A 21,693-nucleotide genomic window follows, 5' to 3' on the forward strand; every position below is an offset into this window, starting at 1 on the left:
ATCGCCCCATCGATATAATCGAAAGTGCCATCTTTTGTCAGCTCTATTCGTGACGTGTCTGGGCGAATCTTGTACAATTTTCGACTTTTTCGCCTCAATTTCCCGAAATAAATACATTAAAAACGGCAGAAAGATGGTGGTCGAAATCACCGGCGTCATATCGAAGTTCTACAACGACTATGTGCAGAACACGACAAAGAAACTCAAGCTGGTGGACATCTACCTGTGCTACATACTGCTGACCGGCATCATTCAGTTTGTTTACTGCTGCCTGGTGGGCACCTTCCCGTTCAACTCGTTCCTGTCCGGCTTCATCAGTACCGTCAGTTGCTTCGTCCTGGGAGTGTGTCTCCGTCTCCAGGCCAATCCGCAGAACAAGGCCGTGTTCGCAGGCATCTCACCGGAGCGCGGCTTTGCTGACTTCATCTTTGCCCATGTGATTCTGCATTTGGTGGTGATGAACTTTATTGGTTAAATGGACGAAAATAACATTTGTACTGCTACCATTCGCATATATTAATGAATCGTAAAATAAATTATAACTTTATTTGAAGAGTTTCTTGTACGCCTCGAGAAAGTTGAACGGTTCGGGTTTAAACTCCAAATGAAGCTCGGGGTCGGGTATATTCAATTGTTTGGGCGCTATTGGCTGCACGTAGTCCTCAAGTTCCGGCTCTGCTGTCTTTGCTCTATTCTCCTTTGACGGCTTGCGTGCTATCTTCTTGGGCGGCAGTATCGAGTCGTTGACATTTAAAGGAACCAAACCCTTGAACACTGCTTGGTGTGGTAGAAAGTTCATCTTTTGGGTAACCTTTGAGAATTTTGACCATTTACTACGTTGCTATTGATACTGTTTTATGATACTCACCTTTGGAGCCAGTGCAGCCTGACTCTGCGGCGTGAGCTCCAATTCATCAATGGCACACAAAATATCTTTTGTGATTCGTATTATTTCGTCCTGCGGGCGCACAGAAGAATTTAAAGTAGGAGTAGCCAACACATTGTTTGACCCAACGGCAGCGTGTGGACGGTCGGCTGCCTCGGCGCGAGCAGCCACTGGGTTTTTTGGATTTGGAGTAACTCGAGATTTTTGATTTCGAGGCATTTTTAAAACAAGAAGTAAAACTACTTTTCCAAAGGTCCAAAGATTTACAGATTTTACAACACTAACGACACCGGTTTCTATGCTTTACAGCACTGACAAAACCTTCTGCAACAGCTCTTATACGTCGCTAATTTATTTTTATTTATTAAAATAAAATGGCACTGTCTCGTGCCAAGCCCGAGCAACTGCCAAAAGATGCTGTTATGATCTCCGAAGATCAAGCTTTAAAGTACCAATGGAAGATAATAACAGCCTGGGACAAGTTTGGAGAGGTGTACGTATGAACCACACATGTTACCGCTTACCTAACAGCTAAACAAAACCCTTCTTTACAGATGGTCTCTGCGCTATGCGCCTGGGATTCTAAGTGCTATGGCTGCTGCAACGGGCGCCTATATCAATAATCACTACCGGACCAAACTTCGGCTCGGCAGCCATGGACGGCTGTCCAGTTATATGCCAATTGTTGTTGTACCCGCCATATTCACCATGCTCACGCACAAGTTCTTCATACAGCGACCCATACTACTGGATCCGCTGGGCGAGTGTCCGATTTGCAGACAAGTACGGAGTGCAGCGTTCCAAGCCAGCCTGGGAATCGTTTATCCAACGATACTGGCGCCCTTTGCAGCATTTATGTTTGCCACCCGTTGTTACACATACCGGCTACCTTCGATTACGGAGAGCCCCAAAGAAGTGTTCATGCTGTGGCGACAGTTTACGCGTCCCATTGTACCTTCACTGACCGCTATTATAGCCTTCCAGGCTTTCCTGGCCATGTATTTGACATACAAGCAGGAAAAGCAGAACTTCAGTGTGATGCTGCGTATGAAGGAGATTGAATATCAGCTGGAACAGGACCACATGCCACAGCGAATCGACTTTTAAGCGCAGTTCATTAACCCATTACGGGCCGCCACTCTTGAAAAGCTCGCTACTCCAGTTTAAGTTTTTCCACATAAAAATATAATTGCATATTCGGTGCATTCAAATATCAGTTTTAATTTTCATTAGACTAAGTTTGTGGTAGTTTTCTATTGCACAAAGTACGTCCGAAACTGTATAAAACAACTGCTGCTTCTTGTAGATGGCCATTGACCCTCAATGGGTTAAGTGGGTGACGGTATTCCATCGGTATGTTTTTAAAATTAGACGGTATATTTCGGTATATTCCTGAGAGTCTGACCATCTGCACGTTGCTGCAGTCTGACGAAATTTGTTTGCATTGCATTTTTTGAAAACGTGAGTAATAACTAACTTGTTTTGGTCGAAGAGCTCTGCTGGTGAGGCCCGCAGTAAGAGGTCAAACAACTGATTGATATTCTCCTGTTAAATAGCATAGTAGTTGTGTAATTTCATCACGTAGAGCAGTGGACTTTCACTGACGGGGTTTTCGCCCTCTCTGTGGGGTTAGGAGAGCGCTGCGCTCACACAGTCTGAGCCCATTGTCGCGTGGCAACCATTATTTTTGCATTCACAACCGCCAACTCCTGTCGTTGCAGCAGCACCCAACAAAATGAAGTTCTTGACTGCCAAGGAGGTGCGCGACGCCTATCTGGGCTTCTTCAAGGAGCAGAAGCACATTTATGTCCACTCATCCAGCACCATTCCGCTGGACGATCCAACGCTGCTGTTTGCCAACGCTGGCATGAATCAGTTCAAGCCCATCTTCCTGGGCACCGCCGATCCCAACAGCGAGATGTCCAAGTGGGTGCGTGTGTGCAACACGCAAAAGTGCATCCGTGCCGGTGGCAAACACAACGATCTGGACGATGTCGGCAAAGATGTCTACCATCATACGTTCTTTGAGATGTTGGGAAATTGGTCATTCGGTGACTACTTCAAGAAGGAGATCTGTACCTGGGCCTGGGAGTTCCTTACAAATCGCCTTCATCTGCCCAAGGATCGCCTGTATGTGACGTACTTTGGCGGCGACGAGGCCAGCGGCCTGGAACCCGATCTGGAGTGCAAGCAATTGTGGCTGGATCTGGGACTGAAGCCGGAGCACATTTTACCGGGCAGCATGAAGGACAATTTCTGGGAGATGGGCGAGACCGGTCCCTGTGGACCCTGCTCTGAGCTGCACTTTGACCGCATCGGTGGCCGCAGCGTGCCGGAGCTGGTCAACATGGACGATCCCGATGTCCTGGAGATCTGGAATCTTGTGTTCATCCAATACAACCGCGAATCGGATGGCAGCCTCAAGCAGCTGCCCAAAAAGCACATCGACTGCGGCATGGGATTCGAGCGCCTGGTCTCGGTTATCCAAAATAAGCGTTCCAACTACGATACAGATCTGTTTGTCCCACTCTTCGAGGCCATCCAGGCCGGCACTGGTGCCCCAGCCTACCAGGGTCGCGTGGGTGCCGATGATGTCGATGGCATTGACATGGCCTACCGCGTCCTGGCCGATCATGCCCGTACCATCACCATTGCTCTGGCTGATGGCGGTACTCCGGATAACACTGGTCGTGGCTATGTGCTGCGCCGCATCCTTAGACGTGCTGTTCGGTGAGTAATCAAAGAGGAATATGGGAGAATATAGAACGTTTAAGAACTTATCTTTTCCATCAGCTATGCCACGGAAAAACTGAATGCCAAGCCTGGTTTCTTTGGTACGCTAGTAAACACCGTTGTCGATCTTCTGGGGGATGCCTTCCCGGAGGTCAAGAAGGACCCACAGCACATCATTGACATCATCAATGAGGAGGAGTTGCAGTTCCTGAAAACGTTGACGCGTGGCCGCAATCTACTCAATCGAACCATCGAGAAATTGGGCAGCCAGTCCATCATACCCGGAGACGTTGCGTGGCGACTCTACGACACGTATGGCTTTCCCGTGGATCTCACCCAACTGATGGCCGAGGAGAAGTCGCTGGAAATCGACATGGCCGGCTATGAGGCGGCCAAACAGAACTCCTATGTGCTCTCGCAGGGCAAGGGTGCCAGCAAAATTGAGGAGATCAATCTGGATGTGCATGCCATTTCCCAGCTGCAGGAGCAGGGCGTGCCACCCACCAACGATTCATTCAAATACAAATACGAGGCCGTGTCGGAGGAGCGGGACTCTGCCTACAACTATCAGGAATGCACAAGTAAAATCGTTGCCCTTCGCTTCGAGAATCAGTTCGTAAACGAGATCAGCAATGGCCAAAAGGCGGGCATTGTCCTGGACAAAACCAACTTCTATGCCGAGAGCGGTGGCCAGATCTTTGATCAGGGTGCGCTTGTCAAGCTGAACGACGAGGCGAATGAGTTCCTGGTGGATCGTGTCTACAATCGTGGTGGCTATATCCTGCACATTGGCGTTGTCGAGGGCACCTTGAAAGTCGGTGATGAACTCCAGCTGCACATCGACGAGGAGCGTCGTTGGCTCACCATGAAGAATCATTCGGCTACGCATGCCCTCAATCACTGCCTGCTGCAGGTCCTCGGTAAGGACACCGAACAGAAGGGCTCGCTGGTGGTGCCAGAGAAGCTGCGCTTCGATTTCAACACCAAAGCCGCTATGACCATCGAACAGGTGGCCAAAACGGAGCAGCTAACGAAGGATATGGTCTACAAGAATGTCCCCATCTACGCCAAGGAGTCGAAGCTAGCTCTGGCTAAGCGTATACGCGGCCTGCGTTCGGTCTTCGACGAGGTTTACCCCGATCCAGTGCGCGTAATTTCGTTTGGCGTGCCTGTGGACGAGCTGGAGCAGAATCCCGATGCCGAGGCCGGAGAGCAGACCTCGGTGGAGTTCTGCGGCGGCACTCATCTCCGACGTTCGGGTCATATCATGGATTTTGTGATCAGCAGCGAGGAGGCCATAGCTAAGGGCATCCGCCGTATTGTTGCCTTGACCGGGCCAGAAGCCCTGAAGGCCATCAAGAAATCGGAAGCCTTTGAGCAGGAGATTGTGAAGCTGAAGGCCACCATCGATGCGGACAAATCGGGCAAGGATTCAAAGTCGCATGTCAAGGAGATTGTCGAGCTCACAGAACAGATATCCCACGCCACGGTTCCCTATGTGAAAAAGGATGAGATGCGCAATTTGTTGAAGGGTCTGAAGAAGACGCTCGACGACAAGGAGCGCTCCCTGCGGGCAGCCGTCTCTGTGAATGTGGTGGAGCGCGCCAAGGAACTGTGCGAGGCCAATCCCGGGGCCAACGTGCTCGTCCAGCAGCTGGAGGCCTTTAACAACACCAAGGCACTCGATGCCGCGCTCAAACAGGTGCGCACCCAGCTGCCCGATGCTGCCGCTATGTTCTTCTCCGTGGATGCCGACTCTAAGAAGATTTTCTGCCTGAGCTCGGTGCCCAAGAGTGCTGTGGAGAAGGGCCTGAAGGCAAACGAGTGGGTCCAGCATGTCTCCCCGACTCTCGGCGGCAAGGGTGGTGGTAAGCCAGAATCTGCCCAAGCTTCGGGCAGCAATTACGACCGCGTCGAGGAGATCATTCAGTTGGCCACCAAGTTTGCACAGTCAAAGTTGGCCTAAAACACACAGATCTCCAGAGATCCACAAAAATCGAAAGTCCTATAATTACTCAGAAATTTGATAAAAACCTTTTTTGCATAATGCTTTGATCTGTTCCAAACAGCATTTCAAACGAATTTGATGGCTTATTTATAAAACTAAAGCAGCATTTGTATACACTTACTATAAGCGATAGAGTTTTAATTGGTTTTAAGCTTGATTTTTCTTGAGTATCCAATCGACTGCATCGGCGAAATTCTCTACCAAAGCTGTGGGCGGCGGCGACAGGACGACATCTGGTAAATATTTACCAGTCTTAACGAGTATACCCTGGAGACCCATGGCCATTGCTCCGCCAATATCATCATTGGCGTCCTACAAACAGAATTTAAAGCAAGACTGCACGATTTTAAATGTGGTTTATGCCTACATCACCTATCATCACGCACGACGATGGGTCAAGGCCATCCAAAGCCCCCTTGAAGAAGTATGGATTCGGTTTGCCAATCAGTTCTGCGGTGCATCCTGCTGCATACTCCAGACCCTTGACAAAGCAGCCAGGTCCCAGGGCCAGGCCATCTGATCGTTTGTAGTATTTCCCCTGATGTATGGCCACCAGTTTGTGCTCCTTATTCTGCAGCAGAACACTGCGGCGGAGATGCAGAGGCACATTAATAATAAACCTTACAAGAACCCCTCCCTCGGACGCTGTTCCCTACTTAAAAGCCTTGTTCATTTGCTCATAGTTGAATGCCTTGGGGGCTAGACCAACTACCACCGAGTCCTGGCACCGATTGGGATCCTCTGGCGGAAAGTCCTGGCGTGCATCTTCCGACAAGAGATAGTATGGATTTAGTTTTCCATTGTGCACAAAAGCGACAGCGGCGCTTAGGGAACTGTAGATCTCCGAGCGGTCCAACTCAAAGCCGATCCTACAGAGACGTTCGTGCAAAGTCCCCTTAGAGTCCTTGGTGGTATTTGTTACGAATTTAACAGTCACTCCAGCATCGCGCAATCTGTATATGGGATAATGATACGAACACACTATACATACAGTTAAACATGTTTCGATATGGTTTACCTGGCCAATGCCTCAACTGCATTTGGGGTTGGCTCATCCTCCACATGCAGGGTGCCGCTGAGATCTATGAGCGCGGCTTTAATGGACATCCTTCTCAATTGTCCTATCCCACGACCACTCAAAAACATTTAATAACATATATTAAGGCAGCGATACTATCGACACTGATTACGTGAAGTATCGGCGTGCTGCTGCATCAGCTGTTCATCTCAACCGGTACTTTCAATAATGTTGTTCTTCACCGGCAGATCGGTCCTGGCGCGGGCATTTGTGGAAATATCTAAGAATGTGGCTACAAAAGGGGGCCCCCGAGTGAACTACTGCAAAGCAACGACTGCGCTGCGGCCGAAGAAGCCAAAGTCCACACGCAAAGAGGTCCGAGTGACCAGTCAATGAGGAATTTACATAACTCTTTCCTTCCACTCTCAGGCGCAATACTTTTCGGATGCCAAGCGGGTGCGGGCTGTCGGCGGGAAGGGTGGCGATGGATGCGTCTCCTTTCTGCAGCTGTGGTGCAACGAGCGGGCCGGACCGGACGGCGGGGATGGCGGCAACGGGGGCCATGTGGTTTTCCAGGCCTCCAACGATGTGCGCAACTTCAATCACGTAGGCAGCGTGCTGCGTGCCGAGGAGGGGGAGCGGGGAAACGCCAAGGACTGCCATGGCAAGAATGCCAAGCATGCCGTGATCAAAGTACCAATTGGCACGATCATCAGGAACGCTCAGGGTCTGATTGTCGGAGATCTGGGGCACGCGGACTTGATGTTCGTGGCCGCGCGCGGTGGAGCTGGCGGCAAGGGCAACCGCTTCTTTACCACCGACAAGGAGACCAGTCCCAAGGTCTGCGAATATGGACCAACTGGCGAGGATATTTCCTACACCATAGAGCTGCGCAGCATGGCCGATGTAGGCTTAATTGGCTATCCAAATGCAGGTAAAAGCACCTTGTTGAATGCCCTAACCCGTGCCAAGCCAAAGGTCGCTCCATATGCCTTCACCACGCTACGCCCCCACCTGGGAACCGTCCAGTATGATGATCTTGTGCAGATCACGATTGCCGATCTGCCAGGACTCGTGCCCGATGCACATCTCAACAAGGGCCTGGGCATACAGTTCCTCAAGCACGCGGAGCGTTGCACATTACTGCTTTTTGTGCTGGACGCCAGTGCACCCGAGCCATGGACCCACTACGAACAGCTTATGCATGAGCTCCGACAGTTCGGCGGCAGCTTGGCGAGTCGGCCGCAGTTGGTGGTGGCAAATAAAATCGACATGGAAGACAGCGCCGCCAACTTTGAGGAACTGCAGCGAAGGCTGCAGAATCCTGTGCTCGGGATTAGTGCCAAAATGGGTCAAAATCTCGGCCAACTGCTAAGCAGCATTCGCTTGGGCTTCGACAGACACAAAGCGCAGGAAAGATCTACCCGCTAGAGAGAAAGAATGGCTGTAAGTTTCCAGATTTTATTTTTATTGTAAAAGTAAATTTATTTTATTCTAAAATGTAAGACAAATGATGGGCTTCCATTATTTACGGGCCCTCCTCTGATGTGGGTAGCCAAAAGGCCATATTTGTGCATGCAGAGGCCAACATCATGTATTTCGGATTGAACTGAATGCATTGCACAGGGCCGGGATGATCGCCATTAAGCACGGATATTTTATTGCCAGTGTCGGCATTCCAGATATGAACACGGCCGTCGGTGCTGCCCGAGAATATGAACTGCGAGTCCGGACTGAAGCTGGCCTCGATGGCCAGCCCTTTGTTATTCGGATAGCCGGTGAATGTCTGCAGTGGTGTGCCATGGAAGGCGTCCACCAGACGTATAACCGAACCGTTAGTGCTGATCAATATAGTTTTTCCATCCCGGGAGAACTTCAGGCCAGTCCAATCGCACTCCTTCTCCTGGTTCAGTTTGAAGGTGATAAAGGGACCCTTGTCGAAGGACCGCAGGTCGTATAATTTGATGCTCTCCGAATTGACACCGGCTGCAAAGATCAGTCCCTCTGGGTCGTAGGCGGCAATGGGGCGTCCGGATAGGTGCATTAGACCCTGACAGTTTGGTGAGCGTAGGTCCCACAGCCTCAGTGTCTTGTCCAATGAGCCTGATAGGAAGGAGTCCTCCACTGGTGAAATGCACAGCGAGATTACCTTTTTGGTGTGGCCGGGAAAGTAACGCAGATATTTGTTGTCGTGCAGACTCAGATATCTGATGGTGTCGTCCACTTTGGTGGAACTGTGTATGGCCGTGTTGTTGGCATGTGTGAAGTGTATCAAATCCACGCCGTACTTCTTCGAGTTCACTGTGCGGGATTGTGTTCCCTTTTCACAGTCGTAGATAACAATTTGGTCGTCCTCGCTGCAGGAAATCAAATGCTCCCCGTTTGGTGCAAAGTCGATTGCATTGATCTTGTCGGTATTCTCGCGGAAGATTTTCGCCACCTTGAAGCTCCGCACAACTGAATCAATTAGTTTTATCTTCATTTTTCCCAGTAAACAACTTTGTTTTTTTTTTTCAATAACTTTTTTAACGCGAGGCTACCAGTGTGACCGCGGATTTTTCGATAAGATATACGGTCTGACCCTCAGAAATATACCAAAATATACCGTTTCATTTTAAAAATATACCGTCAATATACTGACCAATTCAAGTCTATTTTACATATTCCTCGTTTTCTTTCTTCCGTTGAATATTGCCAGCTATATAGAACATAATTTTATACGATTGCTGAATCAATTTTCTACAAGATTGGATAGTTTTTAATCCTTGCTTTTATTGTATTTATTGTAAACAGGGTTAAACGAAAAAGTCCAACCAAAAAAGAGTCGCAATGTTGCTGGTATTTGAAGACGTGATGCGTGTATAGCCTTTGTACACCCTATTTCGCTAATTTTATATGAAGATCAAACGTAATTTATTAACACCTTTTCTCAAATTGATATGTTTTTAACTTATTCATGTGGCTTATTAGTATCTTGTATATATTTATCTCGATCCTGAGCCTTGGAAGACAAACGTATTCACAATTCTATAACATCCATTTGCCCCAGGGTATGTGTGCATGGAATTAGCAACATTTGTGCATGGAATGAGACTTGCGGCGAATTCAAATTTTCTCATATTCTTTGTTCCGTTGAATAATACTATCTATATGGAATATTTAGCCATGCCCACTCAATTTTGCACGATTGATGAATCAATTCTATATTTGATTGGCCTATTCAAAAAACTTGCATTTATTGGGTTTTTATATAAAATTGAAAATGAAATTAATAGATGACAAAAATACCATTTAGCACTAAAAAACACCACATGGGAGCGCGGCGAAAACCAGTTTCTACAGTATATACGGTCTCACTTGAAAAATATACCGAGTGGTGCGCGCCAAATCGAACTTTTTTGAATGTGAGCGACAAGGACTTAAATGTTGTCAACCGGGCCTTTATCTATGCCCACATAATTGTATACGATTAATGAATCAATTTTCTACTTAACTGGCCAGTTTTTAGTCCTTGCTTTTATTGTAAACAAGGATTTGTTTTTTTTTTCAATAACTTTTTTAACGCGAGGCTGCCAGTGTGACCGTGGATTTTTCCATAAGATATAAGGTCTGGCCCTCAGAAATATACCAAAATATACCGTTTCATTTTAAAAATATACAGTAAATATACTGACTGAAGTGTTGGCAAATACAGAATTTTTAATCGATAAGTGAACTACAATCGGAGGCATATTCAAATTTGTATTTGGTTGCCTTAGTAACACATCGTATTTGATCAATGATTTCAAAATAGAAATTCCTATACACAAAACAGCCGAAAAAACGAAAAAATTCCCATACAAAAATATAAATAATGATTGGCACTGGTTCCAGCAGTACGACGCGTCAGCGGAAGATCCGCGAACAATGCGGCTCCTGTCCGAATCGCTTCTCCAAGGACAAGCGTCAAATAGTAGCCGAGGATTCCGACACCACCGAGGTGGAATCATCTACGGACGAGGAGGATCGCTGGAAAGAAGTGGCGCGAGCGGCTGAAATACCCGCCGATTACTACAACATCCAGAAGCTCGTCAAATACATCAAGGCGGGCAATCAGACGGCCACCATAGTATCACTGTGCTGCCTCAAAGACTACGACCTGAGCACGCAAATCAATCAGTTCGCCATCCAGGACATTGGTGGTCTCGAGGTCCTTGTCAACATTCTGGAGTGCAGCGATACAAAGTGCGCTCTGGGTGCCCTCACGGTTCTCTCAGAGATTACTCTCAATATAGACATACGCAAGACCATTGTGGATCTGGATGGCATACCCTTGATAGTGGATATATTGAACTCTTCGATGAAGGACCTCAAGACCATGGCTGCTGAAACTTTGGCACATGTGAGCAAGGTTCGTTTGGCACGTAAATACGTGCGCACTTGTGGCGGAATCCCAAAGTTGGTCGATCTTATAGATATAAAACTAAGGTAAGTACAGATAGAACTAAGAAGAGAGACCTTCTTGAGGAACCTTTAATCTACGCAGCATCCTGCAAACCCCTCGAGATCAACTCAATGCCGAAGACCTGGAATATCTGAATATGGCACGGGCTGGAGCTCGTGCTCTATGGACCCTAGCCGATTCCAAGCACAACATGGAGCAGATGCGCAAAAGTGGTATAGTTCCTTTAATGGCACGCCTCCTCAAGTCCTGCCACATCGATGTCGTTATCCCCATTATGGGTACAGTGCAGAAATGCTCCTCGGAGCCCAAGTTCCAATTGGCCATCACCACAGAGGGCATGATAGCCGATATAGTGACGCATTTGAGTGCCGAGTGCATAGATCTCAAGATGGAGGGCAGCACGGCCATTTACAAGTGCGCCTTTGACGAGACCACCAGGGATCTGGTGCGCGAAGCCGGAGGACTGGAGCCCCTCGTGACCATCATCAAGGACAAGACGGTGAGGGAGAACAAGCCGTTGCTGCGTGGCGCAACTGGAGCCATCTGGATGTGCGCCATTTCCGATGTGAATGTCAAGCAGCTCGATAACATGCGTGCAGTGAATCACCTAGTGGCTCTGCTAAACGATGAGGATGATGAGGTGTTGACCAATGTCACCGGCGCGCTGTCCGAGTGCGTACGCTTCCAGAGCAACCGGGAGACACTGCGTCAGGCAGGTGGCTTGCCTCTAATGGTGGCACTGCTCAACTCCTCCCATGCCCCGCTGCTGGAGAATCTGGCCAAAGCCCTGAAAGAGTGCGCCGAAGATTCGGATAGCATGCGCATTCTCGAAGAGCTAGATGCCGTGCGCTTGATCTGGTCCTTGCTGAAAAACACCAGTCCTCGAGTGCAGGCCCATGCCGCCTATGCCATCTGTCCGTGTGTGAGCAATGCCAATGATTCTGCCGAACTGGTGCGCAGTCTCGTGGGGGCCATGGAGCTGGTGGTGGGCCTCCTCAAGTCTCGTGATATTATGGTGCTATCAGCGGTGTGTGCGGCCATTGCAACGATTGCCCAGGACCAGACCAATCTGGCCATACTCACCGATCTTCGGGTTATCTATAAGTTGGCGGATCTAGTCAACACCACGGATGATCTGCTGCGCATGAATCTGGCTGCCGCTGTGGCCGCCTGTGCCTGCTTCGGCAACAACACCGAGGAGCTGGGACGCCTGCGCACCGTCACGCCCATTGTCACCTACATGACCAGCGACAATCCCATGGTGCATCGCAGCACAGCTATGGCCCTAGAGAAACTATCGATGGATCCCCAGAACTGCATCACCATGCACCAAGTAGGAAGCCTCTTTGCCCTTCCTTTAATTCCCTTTTCTGAATCTCATCGGTTTCGCATCCTTTTTTTCTTTCAGAGTGGAGTGGTTCCGTTTTTGTTGGAGTGCATTGGTTCCACCAACAAGGAGCTGCAATTGGCTGCCGCTGGTTGCCTGCGGAACATCCGCGAGTTGGCTTTGCGTGCCGAAGAGTATTTGCTTAAGATTGATGATGACTAGGAGCTGGTCTCAGTTGGTTGTTTTATCTATTTTGCTGTTAAAATTAATATATTACGTTGATAAAAGCTATATATCACTTGGATCCTTCCTCTACATGCCTATAGCATCGTCTCTCCTTTGGTATCCCATAAATAAACGCATCTATTCCCATTATAACATCTATCTATAGTATATATTTGGCGCTACATTTCGACTAACTATTCACTCTACCCCCTGCATTCAAGTCCCCCGCCCTAGCGATTCAAGCCATTCAATAGCTGGCATTACTGCCCCTTGTGGAAATGCTCATGCGTCGCTCGACGCGATTTGTGTGCGGCAGCAGACACCCCGGCGGTGGATACCGCCATCTCCTAGGCCGAGACAACAGGGTGCCATCTGTCGAGGCTCGACTCCGGAATGGGGCATCAATGTCGCTTCGTGAGCTGCTCAAACTGCTGCTCGCAATCTCATCTGTGGACTCTGTATGATCGCCTCCACTGCTCTCCTCCAGGCAGGCACTGCCAATGACCAGGAAGGAACGCCGGCCGGCGCCCAGCGACGAGGCATCGTAAAAGGAACAGGATCCGGAATCAGGTGTCAGAATGCCATCGGCCGCATTCGCCACATCGCTGGTGGAACGTTTGAGCTTGGGAAATTTGGTGAAAACACGCCAAAAGCGAAACACATCACGAAACACATTGAGGACCTGCAAAGTCGAAAAAATTATTTGGATTTATCTTTCTCCTACTGGTGTTTCTCCCTTGATATTACCTGATCCACACTTTCTCTGACGGATATCTCATGGAAACAAGCGCAGGAGAGCTCTCTAAAGCGACGCTGCCCTTCTTCTAGGCTTACCATGCGATCTCCGGGTTGATCTGTCTTGTTGCCTACCAATATTACCGGTATATCCAAAGTGTACTCCTAAATCGAGAGGAGAGAACGAAAGACGGAGAGTTGGAGATTAGGGTATTAAAGTAGAGCCGCGGCCCTTGCAACTGTTACTCACTTTACTAGCCGATCCCAGCTTACGTCTTCGCTTGTTATAGTTAATGAGGAACTTCAAACGACTGCATTCATCAAAGGAACACTTGTCCGTTATGGAATACATGAGTATAAAGGCATCCGCCCAGCGTATATTCGACTCCAAAGTAACACCATCCAGTTCCTAAAGGAAGGAACCCCAGATGTAATAATCAGTAGTCCCATAATTCGAAATTAAAGACTCACCTGTAACTGCCCTGTGGCATCTAGTATATCGAACTGCACCTGCTCTTTGTCCAGTGTTGTTTGGCACGTATATATCTTCTCCAGATTCGGGTCATATTCCCCAATAAAACGGCGTGTGATAAAGCGTACCACCATGGCTATGGTAATGCAGATTAACGTATTTAAGGTTTCTAATTTCGAAATGTCAAAAGGAAACCTACCCGTCTTGCCCACACCGCTCTGGCCGAGCACCATCACCTTGAGCGTCTTTTGTTTGTTGGTGTGGAGGCCGAGCTTGACCAACGATGACTTTGGCGAAGTGGCATTCATGGCAGCCAAGTAGGAGAAATCCGAAGTCTGCTAAGGAAAATAATAAGTGGTTGAACTTTAGTAGGAGCATTAGAAGTATAACGACTAAAGGATACCTCCTATGCTTAGAACTATGCATTATTTAGGAGATGGTTGTTCCACAAAACCAATACAGCCTTCTACGGCACGGATCCTGGGTATCCTGGGAGTATAAGTGATGCTTTGTTTTGCGTGTAATTGGGTGGCGGTGGCGGCTTTCCCATGGCTGAGACAATATGTCTGCCCCAAATGACTGACATAACCTTTGTATGCATAGATTCCTGGGCCTCCTAACCCACATCAAAGCCCTACTGTTTGCCCTGTATCCCTGTAGTCCAGTGTGTCTCTCCCTGTAGTCCTTTATTCCTGGAATAGGACTAGACCAGGTCGCATTCTTATTTTGGCCCCAGCTCCCTCACTGAACGGCCCCGGCATTATTGCATATTTTTGAGCTCCAAGACAAAAACTTTAACATAAGAAGCGAACACCCAACAAAAGGTTCACTGTGTATGTTTTTTATGGCCACCCATGGATATACTTTTAGATATATTATACATATGTACAGAGTGTACATTCATATAAGGTCTGCCATGGGGTGGAAAGTGGAAGTCTGTTTGTGCTTTTGAGAAGGTCAACAATGTCAGCGGCAACAAGCCACCGACAACTATGAAACATTTATTGGACACTTTTTGCGTTATCCCTCAGTCTATACATATGTCTGGGTCCCAATCGCATTCCCTGTTCCAGGGACAAGCCCCACCACCCCACACAGTGCACAGCGCGTCATTGTCATGGCCATTATTATTATCATGGCCACGCCCCGCAAGCCGATTAGCGAGGGATGTCAAAACACTTCAAAAAACGAAAGAAGAAAAACCACTCGAACAAAATGGCAAACAATAAAATATCAATTATCACTTGGCACAAAATGTCACTTGCTCATTTGTGTCCTTGGGTTCCATCTCCAAGTGCGAGTATTGTCGCGTCCTTAGAGTAGGACAGACTCACGGTGGCTTGGTGAGGTGTGGCTTTGTGTGCGAGGACTTTTGTATCTGTGATTGTGGGTGTGTATGTGGACAGGAAATGGAGGAAGAAGGTCTCAAAAAAGTTCAACGACACGTGCCAACGATATGTTAGCTCAATTAGGTGGTAACTACAGTGCGTCACAGAACGTTAAGGCTGGCAAACACGACTTAAACTTATTTTATTTTGATTATTAGCTTATTTTGTAGATAATTAAGGCCACTTCTTAGACCTACTACTAGTACTAGGTTAATTCCCCTATAAATTCCTAACTAAATAAAACTAATAATAAATCCATATAAATATACTGGGGTATATGTTTAAATTCCAAGAACTCATCCAGGCCTACAACCTAATTTTTGTCTCTCGCAAAGAACATTCAAAAATTTGCACTTCAAGGCAAGGATTCACACTTGAGAATCACGGCGTTGTAGAACTCATGAGCCTGCAAGGCGATTGCCAATCGTTACAGAAAGGTTTAATTTTCAGTAAAAACACCTATAGGTCGGCGGAGCGCACTGTACACTTCAGTCGAGCCAAAGTGAAACAAATCTATCAGACATCAGTCCTCACTTACCTCTGGCTCTGTGAGACTTACATACTACGTAGCCATGAACAGCTCTCTGCAGCCGTGTGCCCCATTGCTTATTGCGCTCAAAGTTTTGCTGCGTAGATTTTAATTAGTTGGATTTGAAACTCAAACACTTGAGCGGGCCATGACAGCACTGTGCGTGCCTAATGAAGCGTTTTCCCGGACTCGGGCTGTTGTTCTCCATTGGCCTCATCCCTGGAGCTCCAGCTCCTGGATCTACCAAGTCCTCCAGCGCAATCTATGGCTGGGTCTTGTGCGCCAGCTGCCGCCAGTCATTGAGTCATTGAGTGGCCCACGATTTCCGCATAACCTGGCGTATATGTAATGCGGAGCATCAAGTGGTTTTTGGGAGGACTTTAAGTCTCATCCGTAAAGTTTTGCTGTAGCCAGACGACGACTTTAATCCCCCGAAAGCAGCAAACTTTTGTTGCTAATTTGTATTTAATTATAACGAACGATTGAGCACTGCTCTGTCTCTTTTGGAGCAATGCCCTTACCCTCAGCCGCTAATCATCCATCGGCCATGCCTTGGTTTTCACACGCCCGTATCCCAAAAAGTGTGCCACACTAAATTGAATTGTTTTCCCTCTCCTTCCATGGCTGTGTTCCCTCTCTCTCTTTCTGTTTTCCCTTTATTATTTTTTTATTGCGCAGAATATTTTGTACAACATTCTTGTTTTCGGGCATGGGGGAGAGCGTGGTGCAAGCAGGCAAGGTGTAAGAGCCAGCTCGGGCGCACATTAATGAGTTCTGAGAAGCATTCTAAGGGCCAGAAAAAAATGGTTAGGGGTATTCGCGTTGACTGTTACATCACGGCTCAAAAATCGAGCTCTAAAATGAAATGAAATGGAAACGATTTCAAAGGTCTGCTTTGACGAAATACGAGAGAAATATAATTCTGTGAAGCTACAAGTGAATACTCAATGGGGAGGCCTAATTTTATATATTTGATCTGACAAGAATAGAATAAGTGCATCACCTGAACACAAGAGTGGATTGAGTTAGGTACCCAAGGGTACCCAAAAAAAGGTGCGGGTATTTTTTGTTCCGTTCGAAATGCGAGTCTTTTTAATGAAAATTAACTTATTTTCATTTGAAATTAACAACCTAAAAAGTGTACTTTTTAATGATATACAAATAAAATCTTTAACTTTAACTTTGTAGCCAAAGAACCGCTCCCTGGCGGAGGGGAACAAAATGTAACGGCTGGGGTTGTTGTGAGAAGATAGACAGATGTGGCAGAAAAATACAACTATATTCTCGGTAAAAAGGTAAATTGTGTTATACTGTTGTTATATTATAATAGAAACATAGAAACCTATTTTAAAAATTATTATTTTATGAACTCATTACAAAAAATCTTCTTGAGAAGCCGCCGAACCATTTAAACACCAAAAACCGCAAAAAGCCATCAAAGCTTCAACCAGTTTCCCTTGAAGCCATCAAGGCGTGTGCCATGTGCCCCGAAAATTAAACCCCACACCAGATTTATGCAACAAGTTCCACCCACTAAGCCACACAAATATTTTCTCATTCGCTGATTAACTGCTTATCTTTCATCTCGAGCTCCACCCCAAATATCCATTCTGATTCAGGATAAGTGAGAGTACCCCTTATGTGAGGTAATAACAGGACTCTTGTTTGTGCTACTCATCAGGACATCGACCGGACCTTGGCATAGGCATTGAAAAGCAAAAAACCATACACGCTCCAACAGACTCCAACGAGAGAGGAGGCGAAGGACCAGTATTCTCAGATGGGAAAGAGTAGGTCCAGGACCAGTACTCAGTAAGGAAAGAGGAGTAGAAGCAAGTCTGGACTCGCAGCAAAGAAGTAGAAGGAGGACCAGAACCTGTCGGGTTGATGACCCTACAATGTTTATCAACATACTCGTATGTAGCTCTATTGCGCAATACCCAAAAAAGCTCTCCGACACTACCCAGACGAAGATTAAGTTACCGTTGCTCCTCTACTCACTCTATGAGTCGATTGTGCATGCGCCCGTCCCCCCTAGATGGGCACGTGTTGGGTCAGTTGTGGTTGTCATCACTGGATGTTGATGAGGATGATTATGCTGCTTGAAATTCCATAGAAAACAAATCAAAACGCCAGCCAAAAACAACAAGTGGTTGAGATGGAGATGGCGGCACGGGGGTATTGGGGCATTAGGGGGCGGTGGGGACATAATGTGGGTTGTCATGGTGCCGACCAATTCCACTTTCGGCTAAGGTCATGGGAAGTGCGGCACTTGCTGTGACTCGTTGTTGTACCCTTACTCTGGCAGAAGGTATGAATGTTTGTAAAGCTGAGGAGGCAAAAAACGTTACTCCATAAAATAGAAACATAGCCCTGCATGTATCCACAGTATTCATAAAATCACAGCTATACTCATGCCTTTTCAATGCTTTCCATGTGTCTTTCGAACAGCGAGTGAGCGAGAAAAAAAAACCGAAATTTTCGGATCTTACACAGTAAAAGCTCCAGCTCCCCAAACAATTATTTGTAATTTCTTAGTAAATCCTTACCAGTTTTAAATTTAAAATTATTTGCTCTCGGAACAGTGGATCTGTTAAGGTATCTTTACCTTCGGCTTTTCAATACTATGCCTTCTTTTATGTTAATGATTGAAGTTGCCCCACTACTGCTACATGGTACTCTCTGTATTGCCCCCTTTCCAGGCACTACATCTCTTTCTCCCCTCTCCCGATTCTCCAATTTCCCCGCTCCACATTTCCCGCCTTTTTGTGCTCGTCATTCCGTATTACAGTACTGAGTATTTCAGTGGGGCCAGTGCGAGGAGTGTTAACAACAACGACACGACTGTTGCCATTGGTTTTTCTCTTTCGGTTTGATGGCTATGACCATGAAATCGAAAATGCGTAAAAATGGTTGGAGTTGGCGGTCAACCTGCTCTCCATTTCCCCCTCGAATTGTAGTCTCACCTTGAATGGGGTCTTAAAAAAATATATACATATATATGAATCTATATATATTTTTGTAATGAAAAATAAAGAAATTGCTTTCATCGTGTCTTACACTGGCATTGTCACATTGTCAGCCAAATACAAATACGAGTCGAGCGTCATAAATGTTATTTTAGTTGGCTCAAATGGATGGGTCCGCGGTGGTATTATTGTGTTGACTCAGCGATGTTTAACCGAAATAAACATGGCTCCTTTTCAAAACCAAAATGAGACTTGTCGGGGATGGGCAGGGAAAAGCCAGGAGGTTTAGGCAAGTAAATAATGGTTTGCCTTATGGTTTTCTAACTAGGAAAAAGGGGTATGGTAACTTTAAAAAGTTTTAAGCTGTTTGATATATGATATTGGAAGAACAAGAGCAAGATTGACAAAACTTTTAAAATACAAATAAACTAGAAAAACGAAGGACAACAGCAAAAGGCTGTAAATATACCTTACGGGAAATGCATTTTTTAAATTATGTTAATTTGCTTTTTATTTTTTTTTTAGTTCGTTTAACTAAAATCTGCCTAAAAACAAATTCTTTAAAATTCAGCAAACTTGGTTTTTGTCCTGTAATTTGATACTCACTTTGACATCAAATTTCATAATACAAAGTTAAACAGAAGCCGCAAAAAAAAGTTGTGCTTTTTTTATCTATCACGAACTTTTTCATAGTCAAAATTACTTGAATTCCCATTTTGGGAGCACCCACTGTACATATATAATTATTATCAAATACTGTTGGCTTTTATCTGCTTTCATTTCGCCCCTTTTCATTTCATTTCAATCAAAATGTGTTTCCCCTCATAAATATCGATAGGATTTATGAGTGCCAAGTGCCCCAAGTGCGTGCAAGTGCCTTCCGCCTTGGACCGTGTACTCAAATTGAATATAATTCTCTTTGCTTTACACATTCCTTTGCCACACTCCTCGCTACCGCATTTGCCACTTGTCGTAGGCTGTGATGCAAAATATCAATATCTTTGAAGGACCCATTAGGTTGTCCTACATCCTCTTACTCTTCTGGTGTCTGCCTTTTACGATCCCCAGCCTCATAAAGTGCTGTGCCTCACTCATTGTGTCAGTTGGTCGAAACGATGAATTATTTTTGATACCCTAAAACAATGGTTTGTTTGGGTTTTGGGAGGAGTTGGTAGTAAAAGGAAACAGAGCCGAAACACCATCTGTTCTAATATAAAACAAAAAGCACCACTTTAAATGTATGCTAATTCCATTCCACTTCATCTATATTTTTCATAATTTAATAAACCATTTAACCATCTTCACTCTGTCTCAGGTGTAATGCTAGGGTATCTCCGAGTTGTACCCACAAAAACCTTTCGCTCCTGCTCGTATTTTTTCCTGGTGGCTGTTGCGTTTGTCAACGTTTGCTACTGTCTGCGGTCGGATGGCAATAAAACGCTTTTGTTTGTGGCTTTATAACCAACACCACAAAGTAAAAGCCGACAGCCACCGCAGCCCCGAGTATCGGGTGCTATTAACTAGTTGCTTTATGAAGGTGCTAGATGGCTTATACTCGTAGGAGGTGGCCGAGGGTGTTAAGCTTCCCTCATTATGTTTATTTGATCTTAAGAGCATGAAGATGCTTTTCCTGTATCGTGGGTAAAGAGGAGCGAATTCTGTATAGAAGATATCGGACATCAGGCAAATGACAGAAGAATATAGATTATATCGCACGACAGACGATTAATGAAGAACCGCACGAATAATTTGCATTTCACTTTTGCGAATAAACAAGCAACGACCTTGCCGCCAAATTTAAAGCATACCAAACAAAACAAATCAAAAACAGAACTAAACGCAGAAGCACATCGAAATGAAATTTGTTGTATTTCGAAAAGTATTCTCAAAGTCAAACATTTTCGCACAGAGATCTATGAAGGCGGAACTACGGAACGGAATGAAGCAATCAAAGCTAATTAAAATGATTTACAAATCAAAAGAGTATGTAGAAAAAAACATGAGGTTAAAAGTTATGAGTTTCTTGTCGGTCCATGGATGAGGCACGAGTCAAGGCTGCGCTGGAGAGGCCAAAAAAGATCAAACAGGGGTGTAACCCAACGAGGGGTTGACATAATAAATGTTGAAAGATAAGTTCAATAGGTTGTACTTTGATTTAAGTTTGGCTTAATAGCACTAAAAAGCACATTGTTGCGAAATACCCCTCTCGAAAAACCCGCCACTATGCCACTGCCATGGAAATAATTGTTTACAGAACGCACAAAACTAGAAACAAGAACAAAAGTCAAACATTTGCTTTAATTTATTATTTGTTTATGAAAGTTTCTTACTTTGAGTCGATGTTTGTTGTTTTGCGCTAATTTCAAAAACACATCTTTTTTACATTCAATTTAATAATTATAATAAATTAGATATTATATGAAGTTGTATAAAAATTCAGTATACGCACCGTTTGATCCACACACAAAATATTTTTCAAAAAAATACGGTTCCTCCTTGGTTTTTGATTATTTCATATCAATATTTATAGATATTTAATGTAGTTATTAAATACGATTTACAAGTATATTTGGCACAATTTTCGTATGGTTTTTATATTTTATTTTTATAGCTGATGAAATTATTTAGTTATATTCTTAAATGTTTAAATGTATTATTTATAGTTTAGTGTTTTTTTCGTTAAGATTTATATGGTGTCTTTTTTTAAATTAATTATTTTAATAATTATTGTTATTTTAATTACTGGTATTCTCTTTTATATGCCGATTCTTTTCTCAGAATTATTTAATCATTGGATCATTGTTTGCTTTTAAGTGTTTTCACCGAATTGTTGACACTTCAGGTTCTCGATGCGTATTAAGCCGCTGGCACATAGCAATTATGCTTTTATATATCCGTGCTCGTACATCCATCCAATCCGCCCGGCCAATCACTATCGGGTCCGGTGTTGCGATGCCAT

At 45.6% G+C, this 21,693-nt stretch overlaps 9 protein-coding genes across 13 annotated transcripts; 5 read left to right on the forward strand and 4 right to left on the reverse strand.

Moving 5' to 3' along the window:
• Positions 1 to 73: 73 nt before the first annotated feature.
• Positions 74 to 553, forward strand: LOC6593842 (dolichyl-diphosphooligosaccharide--protein glycosyltransferase subunit DAD1). The gene has a single exon (XM_002018668.2). It carries the CDS (start codon positions 134 to 136, stop codon positions 473 to 475), a length of 342 nt encoding a protein of 113 aa, XP_002018704.1. The 5' UTR covers positions 74 to 133; the 3' UTR covers positions 476 to 553.
• Positions 476 to 1,108, reverse strand: LOC6593841. The gene is made up of 2 exons (XM_002018667.2): positions 869 to 1,108; positions 476 to 811 (listed from the first exon to the last, which is right to left on the reverse strand). Exons 1-2 carry the CDS (start codon positions 1,103 to 1,105, stop codon positions 545 to 547), a joined length of 504 nt encoding a protein of 167 aa, XP_002018703.1. The 5' UTR covers positions 1,106 to 1,108; the 3' UTR covers positions 476 to 544.
• Positions 1,109 to 1,227: 119 nt separating this feature from the next.
• Positions 1,228 to 2,097, forward strand: LOC6593840. The gene is made up of 2 exons (XM_002018666.2): positions 1,228 to 1,379; positions 1,441 to 2,097. The coding sequence occupies exons 1-2, from the start codon at positions 1,261 to 1,263 to the stop codon at positions 1,991 to 1,993; spliced, it is 672 nt and encodes a 223-aa protein (XP_002018702.1). The 5' UTR covers positions 1,228 to 1,260; the 3' UTR covers positions 1,994 to 2,097.
• Positions 2,098 to 2,320: 223 nt separating this feature from the next.
• On the forward strand, positions 2,321 to 5,753 carry LOC6593839 (alanine--tRNA ligase, cytoplasmic). 2 transcript variants are annotated; one of them, XM_026988016.1, is made up of 3 exons: positions 2,321 to 2,347; positions 2,611 to 3,616; positions 3,680 to 5,753. In XM_026988016.1, exons 2-3 carry the CDS (start codon positions 2,622 to 2,624, stop codon positions 5,583 to 5,585), a joined length of 2,901 nt encoding a protein of 966 aa, XP_026843817.1. In that variant the 5' UTR covers positions 2,321 to 2,347; positions 2,611 to 2,621; the 3' UTR covers positions 5,586 to 5,753. The 2 variants fall into 2 exon arrangements, with proteins under 2 accessions (XP_026843817.1, XP_002018701.1); XM_002018665.2 differs by lacking the exon at positions 2,321 to 2,347 and having other exon boundaries at positions 2,608 to 3,616.
• Positions 5,733 to 6,760, reverse strand: LOC6593838 (haloacid dehalogenase-like hydrolase domain-containing protein 2). Its single transcript, XM_002018664.2, has 4 exons — positions 6,646 to 6,760; positions 6,284 to 6,580; positions 5,995 to 6,211; positions 5,733 to 5,939 (listed from the first exon to the last, which is right to left on the reverse strand). The coding sequence occupies exons 1-4, from the start codon at positions 6,732 to 6,734 to the stop codon at positions 5,775 to 5,777; spliced, it is 768 nt and encodes a 255-aa protein (XP_002018700.1). The 5' UTR covers positions 6,735 to 6,760; the 3' UTR covers positions 5,733 to 5,774.
• A 113-nt stretch (positions 6,761 to 6,873) lies between these two features.
• Positions 6,874 to 17,620, forward strand: LOC6593837 (mitochondrial ribosome-associated GTPase 2). 3 transcript variants are annotated; one of them, XR_003408613.1, is made up of 4 exons: positions 6,874 to 7,020; positions 7,075 to 8,091; positions 16,954 to 17,060; positions 17,447 to 17,620. XR_003408613.1 is itself a non-coding variant. In XM_026987651.1 (3 exons), the coding sequence occupies exons 1-2, from the start codon at positions 6,874 to 6,876 to the stop codon at positions 8,074 to 8,076; spliced, it is 1,149 nt and encodes a 382-aa protein (XP_026843452.1). In that variant the 3' UTR covers positions 8,077 to 8,091; positions 10,522 to 10,539. The 3 variants fall into 3 exon arrangements, 2 of the variants coding, with proteins under 2 accessions (XP_026843452.1, XP_002018699.1); XM_026987651.1 differs by lacking the exons at positions 16,954 to 17,060; positions 17,447 to 17,620 and adding an exon at positions 10,522 to 10,539; XM_002018663.2 differs by lacking the exons at positions 16,954 to 17,060; positions 17,447 to 17,620 and having other exon boundaries at positions 7,075 to 8,099.
• LOC6593836 (WD repeat-containing protein 82) lies at positions 8,093 to 9,151 on the reverse strand. Its single transcript, XM_002018662.2, has one exon. The coding sequence runs from the start codon at positions 9,125 to 9,127 to the stop codon at positions 8,174 to 8,176; it is 954 nt and encodes a 317-aa protein (XP_002018698.2). The 5' UTR covers positions 9,128 to 9,151; the 3' UTR covers positions 8,093 to 8,173.
• LOC6593835 (armadillo repeat-containing protein gudu) lies at positions 10,499 to 12,707 on the forward strand. Its single transcript, XM_002018661.2, has 3 exons — positions 10,499 to 11,112; positions 11,171 to 12,422; positions 12,498 to 12,707. Exons 1-3 carry the CDS (start codon positions 10,499 to 10,501, stop codon positions 12,636 to 12,638), a joined length of 2,007 nt encoding a protein of 668 aa, XP_002018697.1. The 3' UTR covers positions 12,639 to 12,707.
• LOC6593645 (ras-related and estrogen-regulated growth inhibitor) lies at positions 12,808 to 21,199 on the reverse strand. Of its 2 annotated transcripts, none has more exons than XM_002018660.2 (6): positions 21,184 to 21,199; positions 14,048 to 14,183; positions 13,848 to 13,984; positions 13,627 to 13,785; positions 13,389 to 13,541; positions 12,808 to 13,323 (listed from the first exon to the last, which is right to left on the reverse strand). In XM_002018660.2, exons 2-6 carry the CDS (start codon positions 14,154 to 14,156, stop codon positions 12,889 to 12,891), a joined length of 993 nt encoding a protein of 330 aa, XP_002018696.1. In that variant the 5' UTR covers positions 14,157 to 14,183; positions 21,184 to 21,199; the 3' UTR covers positions 12,808 to 12,888. The 2 variants fall into 2 exon arrangements, with proteins under 2 accessions (XP_002018696.1, XP_026843453.1); XM_026987652.1 differs by lacking the exon at positions 21,184 to 21,199 and adding an exon at positions 14,252 to 14,388 and having other exon boundaries at positions 14,048 to 14,186.
• Between the last annotated feature and the right edge of the window lie 494 nt (positions 21,200 to 21,693).

The sequence above is a fragment of the Drosophila persimilis genome, unplaced genomic scaffold, assembly GCF_003286085.1.
Source record: "Drosophila persimilis strain 14011-0111.01,24,50 unplaced genomic scaffold, DperRS2 tig00000124-arrow-pilon, whole genome shotgun sequence".
Lineage (NCBI taxonomy): Eukaryota > Metazoa > Arthropoda > Insecta > Diptera > Drosophilidae > Drosophila > Drosophila persimilis.